The 21147-nt window shown below is 35.5% G+C and overlaps 1 protein-coding gene across 16 annotated transcripts in view; it reads right to left on the reverse strand.

Moving 5' to 3' along the window:
• Nucleotides 1-1377: 1377 nt before the first annotated feature.
• Nucleotides 1378-21147, reverse strand: part of SLMAP (sarcolemma associated protein) — a 79912-nt gene continuing 60142 nt past the window's right edge. For 11 of the 16 annotated variants that reach the window (XM_054387562.1, XM_054387561.1, XM_054387556.1 and 8 more), the window contains 9 exons: nt 19939-20019; nt 19633-19692; nt 13832-13954; nt 13039-13113; nt 10321-10641; nt 9716-9833; nt 8015-8186; nt 6564-6698; nt 1378-1947 (listed from right to left, as the gene is read on the reverse strand). In XM_054387562.1, coding sequence (XP_054243537.1) covers nt 1858-1947; nt 6564-6698; nt 8015-8186; nt 9716-9833; nt 10321-10641; nt 13039-13113; nt 13832-13954; nt 19633-19692; nt 19939-20019 — 1175 coding nt within the window. In that variant the 3' untranslated portion in view covers nt 1378-1857. Of the gene's footprint in view, nt 1948-2978; nt 3069-3867; nt 3871-6563; nt 6699-8014; nt 8187-9715; nt 9834-10320; nt 10642-13038; nt 13168-13831; nt 13955-19632; nt 19693-19938; nt 20020-21147 lie in introns of all 16 variants that reach the window. The other 5 variants (XM_054387551.1, XM_054387563.1, XM_054387548.1 and 2 more) reach the window with 5 other exon arrangements.

Raw genomic sequence — 21147 nt, forward strand, 5'->3', positions numbered from 1 at the left:
ATGCATAGGGAGAGTAAAGTTATTTTATTAAATCATGCACATCACGTGTGTTAGTGCAAATAGTTTAATCTGTACTCCAGAAATTCTATTGTATTTTTATATCTTTACAAAATAGATTTAAAACAATTATTTACTTTAAAAAATGTAATTCTGAAGTTAAGCATTTCAGAACAATATTTGCAATAACCTATATACAAGAGGTACTAAGTACCACTGGCATACGAGTATTCTGTGGTTGGATGGCTTCCTGCAACTGAAAAAGATGAAATGAATGAACTAAATGACAATATTTATTTTCTATAAGTCACTTGTGGACTATTTTTTCCAACTAATTATCCTCCCATTAGCAAATCCCATCTAAAGATAGAACCTTTAAAGGACAATGACCCTTAGACCTTCACAAAGAAAATTATATGCTAAATTTCTATTTAAATATTTAAACTATCTGTCGATTGCCATAACATTCTTTAAAGCCAATTGAATTGATGAGACTACCTTTCCATTTTGAAGTTTCCTTCAGCAGAGCCATTTTACTTGACCATTCTTTAGCATATTATTTAAGTCTTTAATAAACTTTTTGGACAGAACTGTTGAGCTGAACAAGACAACTACAGTCTACATTTAATTCAGCACTAACTACAGTGATTCCCACCAAAAGTCAGCAACTAGCAAGTTAATAGTACTTAGATAAGGAAAATAAACTTTGTAATGGGGACCACTGCATCATACAGCCACGTGATGTGGATGCACAAAATTCTACTACCAAATTAAAACCATCACCTGCTAAAACTCCCATCAGGTGTATGATTCCAATTTTGTAGTATTTTATGTATCTTGGATTCTGTAATCTCATCACAGATGTACTGTAGCAGTTCTCTTAACAAAGTTACGTCGACAAAAGCATATCTAAAGAGCTTCTCCAGCTCAAGTCAGGAAGTATCAAATGACTGAAAAAATAGATTGATACATGTGATATGTGAGACAGTATTCATACTTTTAAAGAACATATTTCTTTAAATATATGAAATTTAATAAATTACATTCAAACTAAAGTTAACGTAAGTTGAATCACTGCACTATGTCCATCAAATGACCCAATACTTGCTCCCAGAAATACCTTAGTTCACTCAAGAACACACACATGCTTACACTCGCACACGCACACACTAAATACTTGAGGCTGGTCTTTACCATCAATATCTCTATCTCTTAAGGCTGGACATGAATTGTGTTTATTCCCATAAATCATTAATAAAGCAACCCTTATCAAAGAAAAATATGCTTCCTTCAAAAGGTGTGATAAGAGAAGTGTTCGTAAGTCTTGTTCCCAACAGCTCAGTGACTAACAGCAAGTAAAATGATATACGATTAAAAAAAAAAAAAAAAAAGAATAAAAAGAAAGCATACTGAAAGGCACTGAGCACACTGCATCTGTTTACCAAGTATCTGCAAAGTTACTTGGCTTGGGTATCCAGATCAGAAACATGTTTTCCTTTTAAATCTGGCAATCAGACTCTAAAGTACGTGTCCACAACCCTAGCCATTATAAATAATTTGGTACCAAGAAGCCTACTTTAGGCCACCATTATAGTATTCAGAATCCCAACATACTAATTTAAAACTTGCATGAAATTGTAAGCAAAAATATTGCTCACAGTATGATGAATCACAATTTTATTCCCTCTTTATAGACAGATACATTTTATACAGTTTAAAGCAAATGACCCTACTGCTGTTCTCACGCAGAGCTGTGCTGGATTAAGAGGTAAAAAGGAAGAGAATTAATCTGTTTTCCCTCAGTATATGAATGTTGCCAGCTTCTAAAGGGAGGACGGTGTATGGATTCAACAACAGTTCTCATGGAGAAGCTCTGGTTAGGCCTGGGTACAGCACCACGGCTGTTACAGCAACCAAAGCTGCCATCACAGGCATCCAAGGCCATTGTCTCTGTGTGGAGAGAAAAAAAAAACAATATCATATTTGTTCTAATTCATACTAACCAGTTCACCCCGTGGTTCCTGAAAGTCTTGAGTACCTGTTGATAGGCATTACTAAAACATTACCCGTGGGCCCTACTGCAGGCTAGTCCTGACAGAGCATCACAGTAAACCATGGTTCTCTAGCAAAGGGCACTCCACAACTCTTCGTGGCTGAGGATCAGGAGAACTTTGGGCAGTGCCGTATTTCCAGCTTCATTACTGTATGCACCTCAAAGAAATGTGCCTTTAGATGTGAGAGCTTAAGATGTTTAAAACATCAATTTTGCCGAGCAATCGCTATACACAGATTTATGCAGTACTGACATCTTCAACTTAGCTTTTCAATGTTTAAATCCACATCTAGGAAGTTAGCTTGTAGCAGATCCTAACATTGTGTCTAACTGACTGTCCCAACATTTCATGACAACAATAGCAGTTTTAGGAGGAGGACACACTGAGAGATGTTAGAGAAAATGCAAGCTGAGAACTCAGAATACAAACCAACCACCTATTTCTCATAGTCTTGTTTTTTCCATATTCTCCATAGCAACAGTAAGAAAAAATAAAGTTTAGAGCCAGAGAGGAATTTCTTAGTCCATAAATAGGAACCAAAGTTTGTTGATTTTTGTTATTATTTAGAGGCAAACTCTTCATTTTTCGTAGTTAATTAAGCAATTAAGTTTTCTTACAAGCCCTAGCATCACAGCATTGTGCAAAAGGCAGCCCATTGCCTCAAGACAAACTGAAACCAGGATAGATGGGGCACATTCAGGACCAGTTAGAACGACAGCCATTGTTAGGATTAAGGAAATCACACAGATGTTAAATGATTAGTTGATCGCTCGCCTCGTCAGTATCAACGGAATGGCATATTAAATGAAGGGTTTGCTTCAGGTGAAGAAATACCTGTGAGCATTTCACCATGCACTATTTTATACAGAAATGGCACGAACAGGTGAGAGGGACAAACATACATTGACTGAACAGTAGTGCTTGTACCTTTCGCTACCACAATGGGCCGTAACACCAATACAGGAAAGCCAGGATTAGGCCGATGAATACGGCTGGGACGGGTTGTAATATGGAAGGCTAAAGAAGGGAAGGGATATTAAAAATCACTTTGTGCTATAAATCAATCAGGTAACGATGATTTAGAGAGGGGAAAATAAGTCAGTGAGTTCTGTTTTAATTGAAATGTATTAAAGACATCTAACACAATGTAGTATTATCTCTTGTGGTATACAAAGTTAGTACACCGTTCTACTCAAATGAACAGGGATGTTTAAAAATAAAAGGGAAGTACGCAGAAAATGTTGTAAGAAACCTTGTCACAACTCAAAATTTAGCACTTAAAACAAATTTTAAACTGATTTGCCTGTAATTAGTTTTATAGTTGGTTTTAATTTTTCTACGTAATAGGAAATCCCATCTGGATTTCTTAAGGTACAAAGACTCACAACAGATACTGAATTTTTCATCTATTTCTTCATTGCTTACTGCTTAGCCTTTCCCACTCTCCATCACCAGCCACCAGGAAAGGCAATTTTTTTTCTCCTTTAGTGAATCAACTGCAACTATGTCCACAGGCAAACCAAGTAGTCCAGACATTTCTGTGAGACTGTAAGATGACTGTACAATCTAAGGTACTATGAAAGTACTAAGGTAGTATGAAAGTGGGAAGTACACATCTATTAGAGATACCACAAGGATCAGTATCTCCAGCAGGTCTGCAGAACCACGACCAAACGCAATTCTGAAAGTCTATCAAATGCTGCAGCTGGGCCAAACAACCAGCTGGCCAGAATGCAGGCTCCTTTAGCTTAATGGCCTCATTAGAACTCTCTACACAGTTTCTCAGCTACGTTCAATTAACTGTAAACTACTTGACATTCTGGATGGACAGCCTCTATCCTTAGTATGATGAATTAAAAGTAAACAGACTGAAATGCTTTTTAAGCTGTCCTTAAAATATAATCCGCTTTCTCCGTGTCGTAGCCTATTTATTTGTGCACACACACAGACACACAGAGGTTAATTTCAAACCATGCTAAATACTTTTAAGAACATTTTTTTTGCTGAAGCCACCTTGATTTTGTCCAGTCAAATAAATATATAATTGAAGACTTTATAAAAGATTGTGATTCATAAATAAAAAACTCATCCTATTATGACTTTGTAGAAGTCAATCATAGAACCTTCAATATGGTTCAAAACATAGGAATCTTAGAAAGAATTCTAGCTTCTGCCATTCAATTCAAATTTGTTTTAATCAAGGCATATATTTAAAAGAAAAATTGTGTAATGATTGAAGTAATTCTCGTGCAAGATTATTTTTGTGTCATTGGTGCCACAAATCAGAGTGCCACTTTCTCACAGAAAGCATGTTGGTAAGAATAATCACAGCAGTGTTCAAAAAAGCGCCAGAAGTTTAAGTCAACCAGAGCAGCTAAGGTTCTCAAACCATTCACAAAAATAAAATCTGTCATATAAAGTGCATCAGGAAATAATCAGTGACTACAAGCATGCAAGCACAAATAGTACACCACACTGCTAAGCATTCCAGGACTCAACACTGCAATTTTTTTTCCAAGTAAAACTTAAGTATAAAAAAGTAATGTTTAGATTATATCCCAAATGGAGTACAGAAGCCTTGTCTTTTCTAAAAGTTCTTAGTTAAAAATTTTATGGGTTTTTTTTTTTTTTGTTTGTTGTGGGTTGAGTTTTTTGTTGTATGGTTTGGGGTTTTGTTTGTTCTTGGGGTTTTTGTTTGGTTGGTTGGGTTTTTTTAAGTTAAATGCATTCATGGGTGTTGCATTTTGACAAATTAAACAGATGATACATTTCTACCACATTATGTTAATTTACCTCCAAACAAATTCTTCCACTCATGAACAATATATAACAAATCTCCTTATTGTTGAGGAGCATTTAATTAGGTAGTTCATGAAAAATGTGCATTTTGTATTAGAATCTGGATACAAACTTAGATACAGACAAGTTGCAAAAAGGAACAAATCCCACAGTGACTTCCATTGCTCTTTGGGCCACTGTCCTTGGAAATGAAGTAACATTTAATCATTCCAGTACATGGGGACAATGGTACTTGAAAAATTTGACCTTGGAACTCAGCCTGGTATCCATGATGCTTCAAAATAACCCACAAGATTGATGCCTTTTACATTACTGATTGCGACTAATCCTTGCTTGAACAGCAAGCTTGTACTAAAAGTCCTTATATGGTTGGATGCTCCTGACCTCCAGGTTTCAACTGTCATAACTAACTCCTCCTCTGGAAACAAATTTTGGCAGCTGTTGTCATTCCTGAATGCATTCAAATACTCACCTTGAATTGTTCCTAAGGTTCCCCTTAGCTTGCAAGCCTTTCCACTTTCAAGAGCTCAAATTCTCTTCCAAGTAGTTCTTCCCTCCACTATGCTCTTTTTGTTACCGATCATTTTAACTACTAGGTTAATGTTTTTAACAAAGCAGAAGGTTTCACATGGACAATTACTTATTCAGTGTCATCTTTTCTATTATAATTATTTTTTTTTTCTGGTTGTTTCTGACTAATTTAACGCAGTGTTATCTGAGTATTGGAGAAGAATTTCAAACAGGAAGCAGGTTCCAAGAGAATTAGAACATCATATTCATGAAAATATGGCTGAAGTGAAAAGGGGTTTTGAATTCTTCGACAGTTTTACTGCGTTCAAGGATTACATTCAGTAATTGGCTATTCACACAAACTTTGGACATCTAGCAGCTGTAGAAGGATGACACCTGTAAAACTTTCTTTGCAGTCAGAGAAATAGTTTTCTAAAAGGTCATTACAGAGCATCCATTATCCTCCTTTTTTGTACTGTCCACTGCAGGAGTTGTTCACCCTGCACTGATCATAGAGGCCGTACAGGAAGACAATGAATCCAGCCAGCCCAGGGTAGTAAGGGACCTAAGATGAGGCTATCACCACCTTATAACATTTGGAGGATTTCAGAAGTCTCGAATATAAAAAAAAGTTGTCAACAGCTGTAAACTCAATCGTTAGGATACAACCTCTTAAATGAATTGCAACAGAAAAGAATGCATTTTCATTAGTGAATAGAAAGGACAGTCCTACTGCACTGTTCAAAGCATGAGCTGATCAGGGATAACCACTGTTAAGAAGCACAAACAAGAGAAATGGAGCATCCATTGTAACAAATGCTGATAAAATAAAAGCATCTTAAAAAGGATTACTTAATTCATCTGGATAAAGGTTTCTCAAATTTACAAGTTTTATGTAGCTCTGGCTCTTTAGTATTTAAGACAGAAGTTTTCAAGAGAGCAGATATCTAAGCCCACATTTAAAACTGCCACACAACTGTAAATTTACCTTGCATGCATAATTGCAACAGGTTAAAAATGCACAAAATTACACAGGTAGTACTAGAATGGAATTTTGTATTTAACACAGCACACAGCTTTTCATGGTGGTTGTTTTTTCCAGTTTAAGTCTGTCCTTTTCTATTTGACACTGACACATGCTCTCAATCAACAGAGCTGCCAGTATCATAACCTGACTCCCCTATGTATTTTGTACAAACTTACGTTGTTTCCTCTTTCTTGTAGCAGCTTCAGGTTTTCTTGACATTGTTTGAGCTCTTCTGTGAGTGACTGGTTTTGTTGTTCAGCCATCTCATACTTGGCCTTTAGCTCTGCGAGCACAGTCTGTGTTCTTTCATACTAAAGACAAAGAGAGAACAGTCTGCAGACTCCTGGACACCCAACACATGCTTACATTTGCTTAATGCACAGCTTGGATCAGTACACTTTTTCAAAAAAGCAGAGTAGAAAACCCCTAGTTTAGATTTTTTTTTTTCCTAAATGAAGATTTTTGTCCCTCACTTTAAAGGGCTAGATTACTAATAACAAGGAAATACGAAGTAAATGCAAGATCCTACCTCTTACACCAAAAGATTACTCATTCTCATACTGGAAAGTACCATAAAAACAATGAAGACAAGACAAGGAACGGGAACAAGGAGTCCCTTATGTTTAAATAGTGGCCTAGGTATCTAGGCTGTAACTTAAACACCTACACCAAGCAGGGACAAAAATCAACATTCTGTATGAAGTAAAGTAAACCCTTTTCCCCTCAGAGCAAACTCAAACATAAGAGTAAGGCATTAAAAAAAACCATTCTGCCTTACTAAAATCTACTAAAATCATGTCATAATCCTCCACAGCATGGGTAAATGTGTCATGTTCCTGCACTATGGGCAGCTTCTCCTTTTTCAAACTGACAGTCCATTTTTTTTTTCTATAGATCACAAGCTTACTAGTAGTCCTCATGAAAGGAATTAGCAAGGACAGAATCAATCACTTTCAGTACTGCTATTTACCATGAAATTTAAGAGATCAGGTATCTTCACAAATACACAAGACCTCAGACTGCCAAAACTGTGTTTTTCAAATTGTGAAAGTGGGCCATTAGATGAATTAATGACAAAGCAAAGCACAGGACTGTGAAAGAAACTACAAGCAGAGACTGAGGAAAACTTCACTCAAAATACTCATGAAACCAAGTAATTGTTGGAGACTGTGGCTTTCTTCCAGACAATATTTCGAGGTAGGGAAGATAAAATACATGTTCAGACCTTTATAAAGAATGGGTACTCCCCATAGCTTAACTAGGAGGATCATATTGAATTAAAAAAAAAAATTACAAAGAAAATAATTTTGACTTAACTGCTAATGAAACTCTATACCACGATGTTTAGGAAGACTCTGAATAAAGGTTCACCTGTCTGAACAGCCTATAAGTAACTTCACTAGGGTGATGCTTGAAAGTAAACTTTAGGAACTTTCAAATCATTTTACCCAAAATATTCTGGTTTACATTTAATCTCCAATTTATACATTGTTAGCTACCGTGTAAGTACCTGTAATAGCAGTATTAAAATGTTTCATTACTAGGAATTTTAGATTCTTTTCTTTTAGCTTTAAAATTCAAGTCATTTGGCATTATATTCTTCCCAAATAGAAATGTTTCATGTTACCTCTTTCTGAAAATCTTTTGCTTGACTTTCAGCTTCACTGAGTTGACTTTTTAGACTAGCTGCATCCCGTTGATGCTTTTCTCTCAAAGATCCCATCTGACTTTCAAGTTCTTTTCGAGAAAGTTCAAGAACACTTATATCACTGGTTAGTGCCAAACTCTGTTTCTGAGAGCTGAAAAACAAAATCCAATTGATCCCTTATGTCTTTTAAATTTAAACAAAAGAGGTATTTTTTAAAAGCATTTTTCATCCTCCAAAGTTTCAAACATTATTTTCATTTAATAAGGAAACACCAGCTTACAGCAACCATAGAACTACAGATCATCATCGCCCTATACACAGCACTGACACAAAAGGCAGCCCACAATCTTGCTTTTAAATAGCTGTACGCAGCTTAGTGTATATAGTGAAACAAACTGTAATTTAAATAATTCATTAATAATAATTTTTCGTTTCTTATTTTCCTTTTTATTAATAAGTATTATATACTGAAAAATATTTTGAAACAGATTTGTAATGAGAAGAAGTAAAATTGTTACAAGTATTTCACGTGTTTGCACATATGCTTCTGCTCACCCTAGTTGGGTAAGCTAACAGCCAGGACATTCAAGTGCTTAGTAAATTGTAAAATAGTCATAGAAAGCTCTAAATTAAGCTATTAAAAAACTCTGTGTAGTAATCAAGTAGTGCTAATTTGTGCTTAAGCAAGACAGAAAAAAAAAAAAAAATCAGAGGAGAGATCTTGTGCCGCTCCATTACGCAAGCCCTCCATTTGATATTATGACCTTCTGTATGACGAAGAGTGGAAATCAGGACATGATGGAATGAAAAAGAAAGCTGTGATTCCTATAAGCACATTACTTCTAGAAATGCTTTACTGTGGGAAACAATCTGTTTTTTTAAATTAGATCTTACAACAGTGAAGAAGCCAAAAGAAAAACAAAATCATTATCTAAGCATGATGGTAAAATTCAGATCTTCAATAAAACAAAGCAGCTATCCAGTATTTACTTTGTGAATTAAATAACAATATCTGAAATTGAATAGCAATATAGTAATGGCAGATGGGTAAGAGAAGTGACTTCTGGGCAGAAGATTTAAATAGTCTTTAGCAATACCATGTGCTCAAACCGCAACAACACAAGAAAATACAAACACTCCTGCACTCTAAAATACCTCCCAATACTTAGTATGGCACTTGAGATAAAGAGGTGTGCATGCTTCTGTTAAGCAAAACTTCATACAAAATCCTATCTCTGCCCATGATTGCTATTTATAATGTGACAGCTTCTGTGAAACCCAATTCTATCTGAGAATCATTTTTCAACTGTGAATGCTGAGAACATTTTAGGTTAGGAAGTGTATGTCATCTTTTAAGTAGAAGCATAATATCTAAATAATTCCACAACACATGCTTCCAAGTCATTAAAAGCAAGCAGTAAAATAAGCCAGGTTACCTTCTGACAATATATCATCACTGATCAATAGTACAGAAGCATTTGCAGAATAGAGAATAGCAAATAGCCTGGAGTAAAAATTTGGCGTGATAGCAAGTGTTCAGCCCAGTACTATCACACATATAAAATTTCAATACATTCAAACACACAGCACTTTTGGGAAGAAAAAAAACCCCGAAGCAAACAAATAAACCCCTTCTTCAGCTACTCTAATACTTGCCTAAACAAATCCATTGTGCCTTACCTAGAAAGCTCCTTCTCTTGTCGCTGAAGTTCAGATGCAAGTAAGGTATTTTCCTTCTTTAGTGTAACACATTCTGCTTCCAGAGCACTCCACTCTGCCTTCAACTTTTCAAGTTCACCTATAATTAATGAAATCAAATTAAATTGAGTAAAATTATTCCATCATTACTTCAAGTATCAACAGCTAATAAACGGAGGAAAAGCTGATACCCCTCATAAATCCCAAATACACCTGATAATCATGTGACATGAATTCTCTCACAAGCACTTATAAAACATTACAATATCTTCTATTGGTATGAGGTTTGTGAGCCATTAAACAAGCTACTGCTTGCCTTTTTTTTTTTTTTTACTGCAAGATTTTTCTAAGCCAGAAAGGAATAGACAACAGTCTGTTTATGGGTCTACTCTAGTACTTTAAAAACAATGACAAAACCAGCTTTTATATACAAGCCTTGACACACACGTAAACACACACGTGTAGCTATATAGACAAAGTAAATGATTAGAGAGACAGAAAAATTGTGCCGTGAATAACTGATGTTCCTCATATGAAGAAGGATGCTATTCTGAGTGCCTGTCTGTGACATTCTTTTTAATAAGTACCTTTTAAGCGAGTAGCCTCTTCCTTATGCTGATCCTCACACTGCTGGCATCTGAGCTGAAAACTTGCTTGCAGACTGATAATTTCCTTTTCATAATCTGAGGCATCTTTCCGCCATCGTTCAAGTTCTGCTTGCACTGTTTGCAGCTCGCCTTGCAATGCAGAAATATCAACATCTCGCTCTGATGCTGTCTTTTCTGCTACTTGTTGAAGTGACAGAATTTCATTTTGAGCACTGACTAGTTCATTTCGAGTGCTTGAGATTTCATTCTCCTTTTCCTCACGAAGATTCTCAATATCTTCTTGCAACTTTCGCAGCTGAGCTGGAAAGCACACATGAATATTTTTTAAACTCTATTTACAGAAAATCTAACAGACTTAACTCCTTTTTTCGACAAAGTTCTCTTAGACAGGGTTATTATGAGAGTGATACTGAAACAACTCTCAAAAATCTGAAACCAAGAATTAGATTCAACTCACTGTAAGCAAAACGAGTATTACAGAAGGAGAACGCTGCAAGGTTCAGGGTCAAGAGTGAAAGGCACAGAAGCTTTCTTGCAATCCAAGTAGTTGCAGAGCTAGAATGGAAATGTTTTCCCATTCAGTATTTAACTTGTGATGTCTATAAATATTTGTGGCATAGAGTCTACTTTCTGATCCAGTCTCAACATGTACTAAAGGAAATAAAATTGCTTCTTTGCAGGAAGGATTTTTCAAAGTGCAAGATTAATTTCAAATTAAAAGTGACAGCTTCAGTTTACTGTAGATGTGCAGCAGTCACAAACACTACACTATTTTACGTTTCTGCATGAAACAAATTCTATGAATTATTCTCATTCAAAACTGTTTCATTACTAACCATTGTCAAAGGAAAGAAGGACAGAAGGACATAATAGTTACAAACCTTACTGTCTGCATTACTAATGAACAATGCTTGCATAAAATATTCAGTCATGAAAACAAGCATGGTATCACTGAAAATCCAAACATATGGAAACATTTCTAAAGTTCAGTAGAGTTGCAGAAATAACTCAAAAGAAAATAACTACCAGCAGTATTAGAATGATTTCTAAAGCACTGGATATGGTTTGAGAGGCCAATTAGTAAGAAAACTTCCATTACATCTTTTATGTAAGCCATTACCTCATCTGAACTGAATGCCTCACTTTTTTTTTTGTTTAGAGTAATAACAAGTTACTTGAATTTCCTTGCTTTACCTATCCGTTCATCTAAAGAATTTCACACTTAGAGACAGGATCTCAGTGGTTTCTGTGTTTTTCTATGACAAACATACAAAGCCATGTAGCGCTGACTAGCTTAAAACATGGATTTAGTGAAAATACCTATGAAATGTTACTGAATGAAGTTACCAGGATTTTGTTTTTCTCCACTGCAGTTCTCAGAGGCTGCCAAGAAAGAATCCTGACAACTTTTCCCAAGTTGTAAAATATGTCACACCCTAAAAGTCTGGGAAGCAGCAAGCATATAATAAACATATGAACACTTTGAACTACTGAGGAGAGAGAAGAGGAAACCTTATTAGGCAAGACCTAACTGAGGTGAGGAAACAAAAGAGAACTGAATTGACAAGAGGTATCTTGCAGTTAACTTTGGCTCTGCAAAGCTTCTACTTTGATTCTTCTTCTTTGGGAGGGCAAAAAACTCATCTTTTTTTACTTAGAAATACCTATCAAATTCTATTTTCTAACTTTTGATACAACATTTTTTACCTAGAGGATTTTCATTATTAGGAGGGGGTAAGATTCAAAATTAAATGGCTCCTCTTGTTCTGAAAATGATTGTTATGTAAGCTTCTTATTCTTACAGGAACAATGGCAGAGAAGATGATAATTCTTTGCTGACATTCCTATAAAACAGTGTAACTGGTATTCTCAGCATAACTGGTATGTGACACAGCATTCCATAACAAACTACTGCCTGTTAAGTAATTTGCTAAGAAAGTGAAGACTGTTGGTCTGTCTGCCTGTCTGCTTACCTGCCTTGCAATCATTTTTGGGTCTAGGCCAAATCATATGCTAACAAAGATCCCAAGGAATGAAGCTCCTACAAGTTTCATAACAATGAATATCTGAATGGATGTTCAAACTAATGCTTGCTTTAAGGAAGTCCTAATACAACCCTTACTGGTCACACAGACAGTCTCTTGCCCAATGAGCCCACTGACCTGCACAGGCTGACAATTTAACATGATGCAGAATGTGACACAAGAAGTTATGCAAGTCTGCTACTATTACTTTGGGCTGAAAAAAGCAGGAACAGTCATACTGTTTTTTAAAAAAGGACAGTCTCTGTTGCAGAAGTTTTACTGCATGCCCAGATGTTGGACAAGGCTCTGGATTACAACTTTGTTTAGGAGGATCCCACCAATGAAGTGAAGGGATTGAGTAGAACACACAAAAAAAAAGACTAAACCTTCTGAGTCACAGTAAGAATACCTAGATCATTCAAACCTGGGAAGGACTGAAGAAAAAGAAAGGAGGAGTAGTATCTGCTAGATGATACTTTTTTCTTTTTTTTAAGTTATTAAAATAGGAATTGACAGGAAACATTTCACAGTAAAATTCAAAGAAATGGTGAAAGAGTTGAGACTTAAAAATGCGCTCTATAACGTTTTCCTTAATTAGCATATATGATGCCATGGAAACAGCCAAAGTAATATTTTCCCTGAAAAATGGGGTGAAAAAAAAATAAATTCTTACCTTGCAGAACATTTATTTGCTTGTTAGACTCTTCAACTTGAGCTCGATAAGCTTTTCTCTCTTCTTCCAATAGAGCTACAAATGAAAGTGAAAATGTGCCCAGAAGTTTGTTAGTAAGAAGTATTTCAGCTGTGCAACTAATTTTAGTCACAACTTCCCCTTAACTGAAAAGATTGAAACAATCTTATTACTTCAGTAAGTTGACAAAGCTAGTAGCTGTGTAAGTAGTTTAATAAAATGTTAATATTAAGACATCATTCCATTATTGTGATAGTATTATAATTAATTGGAAATTAATATAATCTGTTGCCTGATCCAAAAACTCCATGGTGTGGGAAGAGGAAAAAAAAGGGCAGCTGTAAATATATTCCATAAAGAACACTGAACAATATGCAGTTAAACTGGACTATATTATTTCCTGTCAAAAACAATCCACAGTTTTGCTGAGGATGATGACACAACTACATATCTGGTAAGATAATTTAAACAAAGAACTATCACTGGATACAATGAACTATGTGCATTACCTGACTGAAATAGAGATTAATATCTTTAGGATGAAATCTATGGAGTTCAAGTACGTATTTGCTGGTCTACCTTGAACCAAAGGACAGAGCTCAATTGGACTGTATACAGCGTTTAGAAAAGCAGAAAGTGTTTCTGACATTCTGTGTAGATGGGAATGCTATGAAACAAAATTATCCAACAACCAAAAAACAGAACTCTTTTAAGACTACCTGATCAACACAATTTGAATGGATAGGCTACACAACTAAGTTGATCTGGGTCTCACCTTGAAGTTCAAAGCATTTTTGTTTACTTGTCCTAGCTAGCTCTTGGGCTTCAATCAGTTCCTTGTGCAGTTGCTGAATTTCTTGCTTAGCCTCAGTCTCTGACTGTGCACCCTGGAATTCATCTGATAAAAGAACATTTTCTTTAAACCATAAATTTGTACAAGAGTTTAATTTGCATTGATGTGATGACTGGTGATTTTTTTTATTCAAATCCTCTTAAGTTAGTTAAAGTAAACTCAAAATTGGATTAGGTAAATATTAGAAAATATATTAATACACTTTTAAAGAGGAAGATACACACAAACTTTAAAATATTCATTATATATAGCATGCAGTATAAAACAAATAAATGGCAAATAAGAATTAAAGACTTTTTAAAAGCACCCTATAGATCGGCAAAGATAACTGCATTGACAACAACGAAGGAAGCATAAAATAATCCTTGACTTTGTTTACAACTTGTCTGTTCTTTAGAGGAAGCTACTCTAACCCTCTCTCTTAGCAGACACTTGACAGCAATGACCCTGTGTTCCGTCTCCAATGCCCACCCCCTTCCCCACCAGCTCTGCTCCTAACAGCACGTACCAGCCCTGGCAGGCAACATAGCAGCAAACACACAGCCCCAGCCTGTCCCAGGCCTGGCTAATACCAGTCAGCTGCAGGAGATTACGCAAAGAGTTCCTATGAAGGAGTTTGCTACTGCGCAAGGGTTGGCTTTCCCCTCCCTCTGTGGAACATAACAACAAGGAAAGGAAAACAAGCAGAGAAATGTTCTAAACCAAAACAAACAGACCCAAGCAAACTCTGTTCTCCTTACTTTATTCAGTGGCCTACTGAATACTAAGCTACATTTTGCCTTTTTTTCCCCCCTATCTTAACATATTAGGTATATCTTTAAGAAAATGAGATTGCTACACCTGTTATTTAAACTCTAAATAAAAACACTTGCTCTGCCCCACAAGACTTGTACTAGCTAAAATGCATATCAAATACTTCTCAGGCCTACATGAAATGATTTGCAGTTGCAGAAGAAAATATTTGTAACAAATAGCAGTGTGCACACACTAGAAACTGGATGCAGTAGAGGAAGCCAACACTCTTGCCTACAGGCATCTGCAATGCCAGGAACTGCGTCCAGGAAACTCTCATTCACTGAGTTTTCCTTATTTAGTGCCTGTGCAGAAACAGATCTGTCAGTGGTCACCAACAGCACTAACAAACCCTACAGGCAGAAGACTAAAACTTCCTACAAAGCCTGTTAGGTCAGAAAGGCAAAGGAAGCAAATGGGTGAAAAAAAAGGCTAGCTGCGCATCATGGGAGAGGGAGAATGAAAAGGCAAATAACAGCTAACTGGTTAATAAACCTCTACCACTGTAGACCATATGGATTTAAGATAAAGGCACACTGATCAGAATAAAACCCCTAAAAGAGAAATCACTTTGGTTGTCTGGACCTTTGACATCGTAAGAAAAACAATAACAATATAAAAGCTATTGTTTAGGTCATCATTATATTTTTGACACTCATATTTGACTAACTATAAATTTTTTCTTCATTAAAAAAAATAATTTATCAAATCATGCTAAAGTATGCACAATGTACCCCTCTCAGAGAAGAGGCTATTTTTCCTGTTCTCACAATAATTAATTGGTGGGATCGAGTAGAGCTGAGGGGGCACAAGCATTTTTAGACATTCAGAACAAAATTAGGAGAGCAGAAAGAAAGGACTACATATTTCATCCAAATACTCTCTTTTATAGTTTATTATAGAGTTCCAAATCCAAACTTCTCTTTACTGAACATTTTTTGTTCTTAGCCTCTCATGGGTAAGATTTGGGGCAATTAAGACTTTCAACCCTCCTTAATGAGACTGTTCAGAAGAAACAGATCAGGAAGTTGACAAATTACGTTCAAATCATGGCTAAAGAAGCAGCAGTGTCCCAAATCAAATAATGGACACCCTAAATGAACTTTCCTGTGGACAGTGTTTTCCAATCAATGAAAGCAGACAAAGACAATACTGCTTCAAAGGAGAAGAGGAACTCAACTTATGGGACAACAAAATAAATCAGCTTAACAAAGACACAATCCTACTCATGCAATAGGAGAATTTCCACGTATCTGACATGCTTCAAAATCTAAAGCCAAGAAATACAAGTACAAGAAAGTAATGGCTTATCAGTCTTAACCAAACTGAAAACTTATTTAATCTCTTCTAGTTCGAAGTGAACAATTTGTGCTAAACTCCAGTTTTGGAAAAAAATTCTTATTGAGTAGAATTGCTCTTTGCTCTATTTATAAATAATAGAGGTACTAAATATCATGAAGCTTAGAATTAGTTAGCTCAAGAATCAAATCCATGTCATAAAAACCTGGTTTGAGTAATTTCCAGAAGTATTCAAGCATTAGACTAACTCTAATGAACTCTAAGGAACTCTATCATTAATTACACCAAGGTGCCAAAACCAGAAAAAATTTAAATACAAACAGTTTGAAACCCCTTATTTATTTATTTATTATTCTAGTTCACTTTGTTATGTTTCTTGTAACATTCTCAACACACACCCAAGGAGGTTTCCCTTACTGTCAACTCTACCCATTGATCTGAAATTGTTAAAGTAAGTTATCATCTGTACAAATCATTGCCAAAGTACACTAAAATGTCTTCTCCTTCAATCTGGCTCAAGACATCACAGGTCTGTTTGCAAAAAAAGGACCACTTCCAAATCATTTAGGAACGTGAGTGAGAAAGAGTATTTTATAATTTTAGGGTCTATAAAACATCAATAAAATCAAAACAAAGCTTAGGTTGTATTACTGTTTACAAGCATTAAGATATTAACAGAGCTCTGCTTATTCGTTTGCCTTCATGCTTTTGTTTTGGCAACAGAGATGATCTAGAACCACACACAGGCTGTGGTCTTCACTGATCCCTTATCTGTATGTGCCTGGCCTGTGAAAGTAACTTCATGAGCAGGCTGCTATTTCTCCAAAAGTAGTTCACTTCCAGAGTTTTGCAGGATTTCTCAGGTTATTCAGATAACTATTTTCAGAGCACTCAGGTGAAATCATATAATTAAAACCCCAAGTCGTCTTCTGTTTTGTAAGATCCACATAAAATAAACTGTACCATATATTTAAAGTATCTGACTACTGCAACAAAAAACAATGGCTGATTTTCAGTATTTCTTATATAAACTACCACTATTAAGCAAAATCTCAGCTGAAACCTCTTTTTATTAGGATTCCATGGATCGCTCTTGTAGTTACGATGAAATAAGGAAGTAGATAAGAACAAGATTGCTAACCTTTCAATGACATTTATTGCTTCTTTCCATCTGTTTAACATTTACCTGTTCCTAACTTTGCAGTAAGTAGTAACAAACAGCCTGTCTAAATAGAACTGTCCAGGGAACTGTTAGTAATGGCTAATAAAGTCATTCACCTTGTGAGAAAAAATGCACACCTCTAATCTGTGACAGCTTTTCTCCTTCCCCTCTGACTTGTAGAAAGTTCAAACAAATCCTGAATGTGCTCAGAATTTATTTATGGAAAATACACTTGGAGGAAACTACAGCAGTTAAAAGTCTCATCATTTTCTTGGTTCATTTATTTGTTTTGCAAATTCCAATAGTTAAACAAAAAGGAATGCTGCCTTTTTCAGCAGCCGTTTCTGCATTCCAAACAGCTGCCAGATCAGAAATGTTCTCACTCCTCCTCAATTATATGACTGCATAAAACATCTACTTGGAAATCATTTTGTGGCAAATAAGATCCTTTTTAGGGCAAAGTCAGGCACATGAATTAGCTCACTGACAAAACCTCAAACAAACTTCGGAGTTTATAGGCTCTTTATAACAATTATGAGGTCAAATGATTCACTGTGCAGGTATTTTTTTTAATGGTTTCATGAGAGCAAAGTAGGAATGCCCATAAATAGCCTCAAGAGAGTTACTCCAATTATTTTAGTTAACAAAAACATGTAATTTGACAGCAAAGCAGTCTATGCAAATAGGTATTTTTTCTACTTATTCACTTCGAAGTTCAATAATGCTTATGGTTTAAATCTTTAACTGAGTAAAGACAGATGAAGCAATAAAAATATTCACATAAGCAAAAGACTGCCTCCGTGTAACTACATAAAACTTGATCTTAGTCCTTTAAGAGCTCAAATAACCCTCTCTGACCGTTTAATATACCGTGGATAGAGAAAGTGTAACTACACCTGACCTTTGCCATGATACAAGACTGTTCTAATCCAGGAAGCAGCATATGCACAGCAGTCTTGCCCTGGTCTTGGGTTAAATGAACCTTTCTAACAGACTTAGAAGATTTTAATTGTGTTAAGGAAAATTCAGGAATCTGTGGTGTTCAGCCTGAGGGATCTCATGGACTGCTTTTGATACGTCTGCAGAAGGTAACTAGTAAACCAATTATGAGTAGTCTTCAGTTTGCTATCTTAAAACTAAGAACTAGAATTAAATTAATTCAGTTTCTCTACTGTAGTGTTTAGATACAAAGGGTTATTCTGGCTGTGAATTCTCTGGATGTGTCAGCACTCACAGGAAAGAAACTCCTTCAATTGTATCTTATTCTGAACTTTAAAAGTTCTGATACTTAATGACCATCATGCTTTTCAACTAAAACTTTTTTTCACATAAAACTTGCTGCCAACCCCATATTACAAAAAATACGACTATCATAATCACTATGAACAACATGACCAGATTGTAGCTTCTAACACAGGACACCACTGAATATACTTGTTATTAATTGCAGACATTAAAGCAACAGCCAAATGGAACATTCTCAGTATCTCAAATATCCCTGTTTAAATTGCTCTGCTGAACTACTATCCAGTGGAAAACTCTCAAACTCAGTTTCAGTTTTGTTGTTTGGAAACATACGTAACATAAGCAGTTTTTCAAAGTCCTTTTGTCATAACACTAGAGACCTGAAATTACAGAAACAATGCTCTTTTACAGGTCTTCAAAATTTCATTATAGTTTCCAGTCTTTCAAAACCAAAAGTCACAGTACTTTCTATGCGTGCTCCCAGCATATGTATCAATCTACAGATCTTATCGCATGTCTAACTGTACAAAAAGCACAGATTTTTCAGTATACTAAATTTAACAGATAATCAGTATCTCACAAAATTCTTTACCTCATGAACATGTAAATATTACCTCACTAATCAAGTTTTAAGTATATGTCTTCAGTATACAAAGCAGTAAAAAGAATAATTTTATAGCTACAAAACTCAAAGCTAAGGCTAAGTAGTTATTTTAAGTAGTTCCAATAGAAAATTCAAATCTTGACTGTGTTAAGCAAAAAAAAGGAAAAAATCTATTTTCTTTTTAAGCCATCAGGTGCAAACCAACAGAAGTGTTTCCAAGAAACCACAAAAACTATCCCAGTAAAATACAGCAATGCTTAAGGCATGTCTATGATTGAAGACTCTCCTCACAGCTACCAGCTCTAACTTAAGTGTATGCTGAAACTATTTCTCAATTTCACTTGAAGTTACACCATGTAAATTCCTAGAGTAGTGTTGGTGGGTGCAGATATTAGCTTTATACACAAATTATTTCTATACTGAGATTCAAAAATATGTTTTTATAACACCCAAAAGAATCATTTTTGATATTTAAATGCAGCTTTTCCATATTCCTAAAAGATTTGAATTTCAGCACACTACTTCAAAAGATGTATGTGATAAAAAACAGGTTGGCAAAAAGATATATAGATACATATACACAGATTATTCACCTGAAATTGCAAAAATAAATTTGTTTACCTTTTAGAAGAGCTACTTTAGCAATAGGTTCATTTAGATCTTGGTCATCCATTTGGGCATCTAAAAAACAAAACCCCGCATCTTTCAGACAGCAGGCAGACTGCAGACAGTTTTCATAGAAGTGTTAAGTGAAGAGAAGCTTTGACATTGTTCTCACATTACAACAGCTAATATGAAGCAATGAAAGAGACAACACTGCTCTTGGCTTTTATCTGGCTCTGCATAGTATACACCTCCACTCTTAAAGAAAATGCTCTTTATTAATTGATTTGATTCAAATTACAGAAACCTCAGTTAAACACTTACCTGTAGTGTCGTCACTGCTTTTTTCCTTGCTTGGACTAAGAGTGTCTGACAAATCAGATTCTTTGACTCTTGCTTGATTCTCTGTAAGAAACGAGGAAAATCAATTGCAATCAGTAAATGCTTCGTTCAGGATGCTCTCGGACAGGATTTCTTTTATATGTCTATTTATTTAATTACTGATAAATGTTAATAGAAAACAACTTGGTTGAAGAAACACGCTGGTGGTTGAATATTTCTTCGTAAATCTGGGCTAAAACGGATTCAGCATCACTGAAGGCATTAATCTAGCCTAGCATCAAATATGGGATTTGACTGCCTCATGCACAGCTTGAACTTTTATTAAATCTGTATTCTTGCCAGCTGGAACTCTGTGCAAAAGCTGATTCAATCGGGGAACAAACAAGAAAAGAAAACTAAAACAATGCAGATACTGTAACAAGTCAGAAAGAAATTGCTGGGAACAATAAACTGGGCTTCAGTATTTTGGACAAATAAAATAATATCAACAAGTCTTCTACATACAGTACTGTTAAAAAAGAAACGCGTTATGAACCAGTAAAGCATCACAGCAATATCCATCAATACACTAATGTTGATAAAATATGATTTGAACTGAAAATTCTAAGAGAAAACAGTCTATGCCCTTTCCAACAAAAAAGCTTCATGAAATACCTGTTCAGGCACAATTCACCATATTAAATGCAGCCTAGTGAAACCATACAGTTGGTTTTGGGGTGGGGTTTTTTTTTGTTTGGATTTTCAGAGGTTTTTTTTTTTACTTATTTGGGGTTTGTTCTGTTTGGGTTTTTTTTCTGTGTTTGGTTGGCGGTTTTTTGTTGCTATTGTAATTTTGGGGGGTTTGTTTATTTTCTTTTTTTTTCCAGTTTTTATACCAAATCTAGATTTTTAATGAAGATTAGACATTTTCAAAGGGTGAGGGGACTTAATTACACTAATGCACTGTTTTCCCCACACAGAATTATCCCTGACTCAGTTTAAATACTTCATGAGGCTGTACTTTTAAATATTCATTTATTTTTAAAATAATCATTCCAGTTCAGTTGTGATATGCCCATTAAAGAAAGGTACACCATTTCTGATGTGGGCAAAACCAGTAGCTCTGTAAGTGAGCAATCATATCACTGACATGCAGATAAGGTTACATATAATGAAGCTTTTTTTGGCTTTCATTGCAGCATCACTGCCCAC

The sequence above is a fragment of the Indicator indicator genome, chromosome 15 (genome assembly GCF_027791375.1).
Source record: "Indicator indicator isolate 239-I01 chromosome 15, UM_Iind_1.1, whole genome shotgun sequence".
In the NCBI taxonomy this organism is placed as follows: domain Eukaryota; kingdom Metazoa; phylum Chordata; class Aves; order Piciformes; family Indicatoridae; genus Indicator; species Indicator indicator.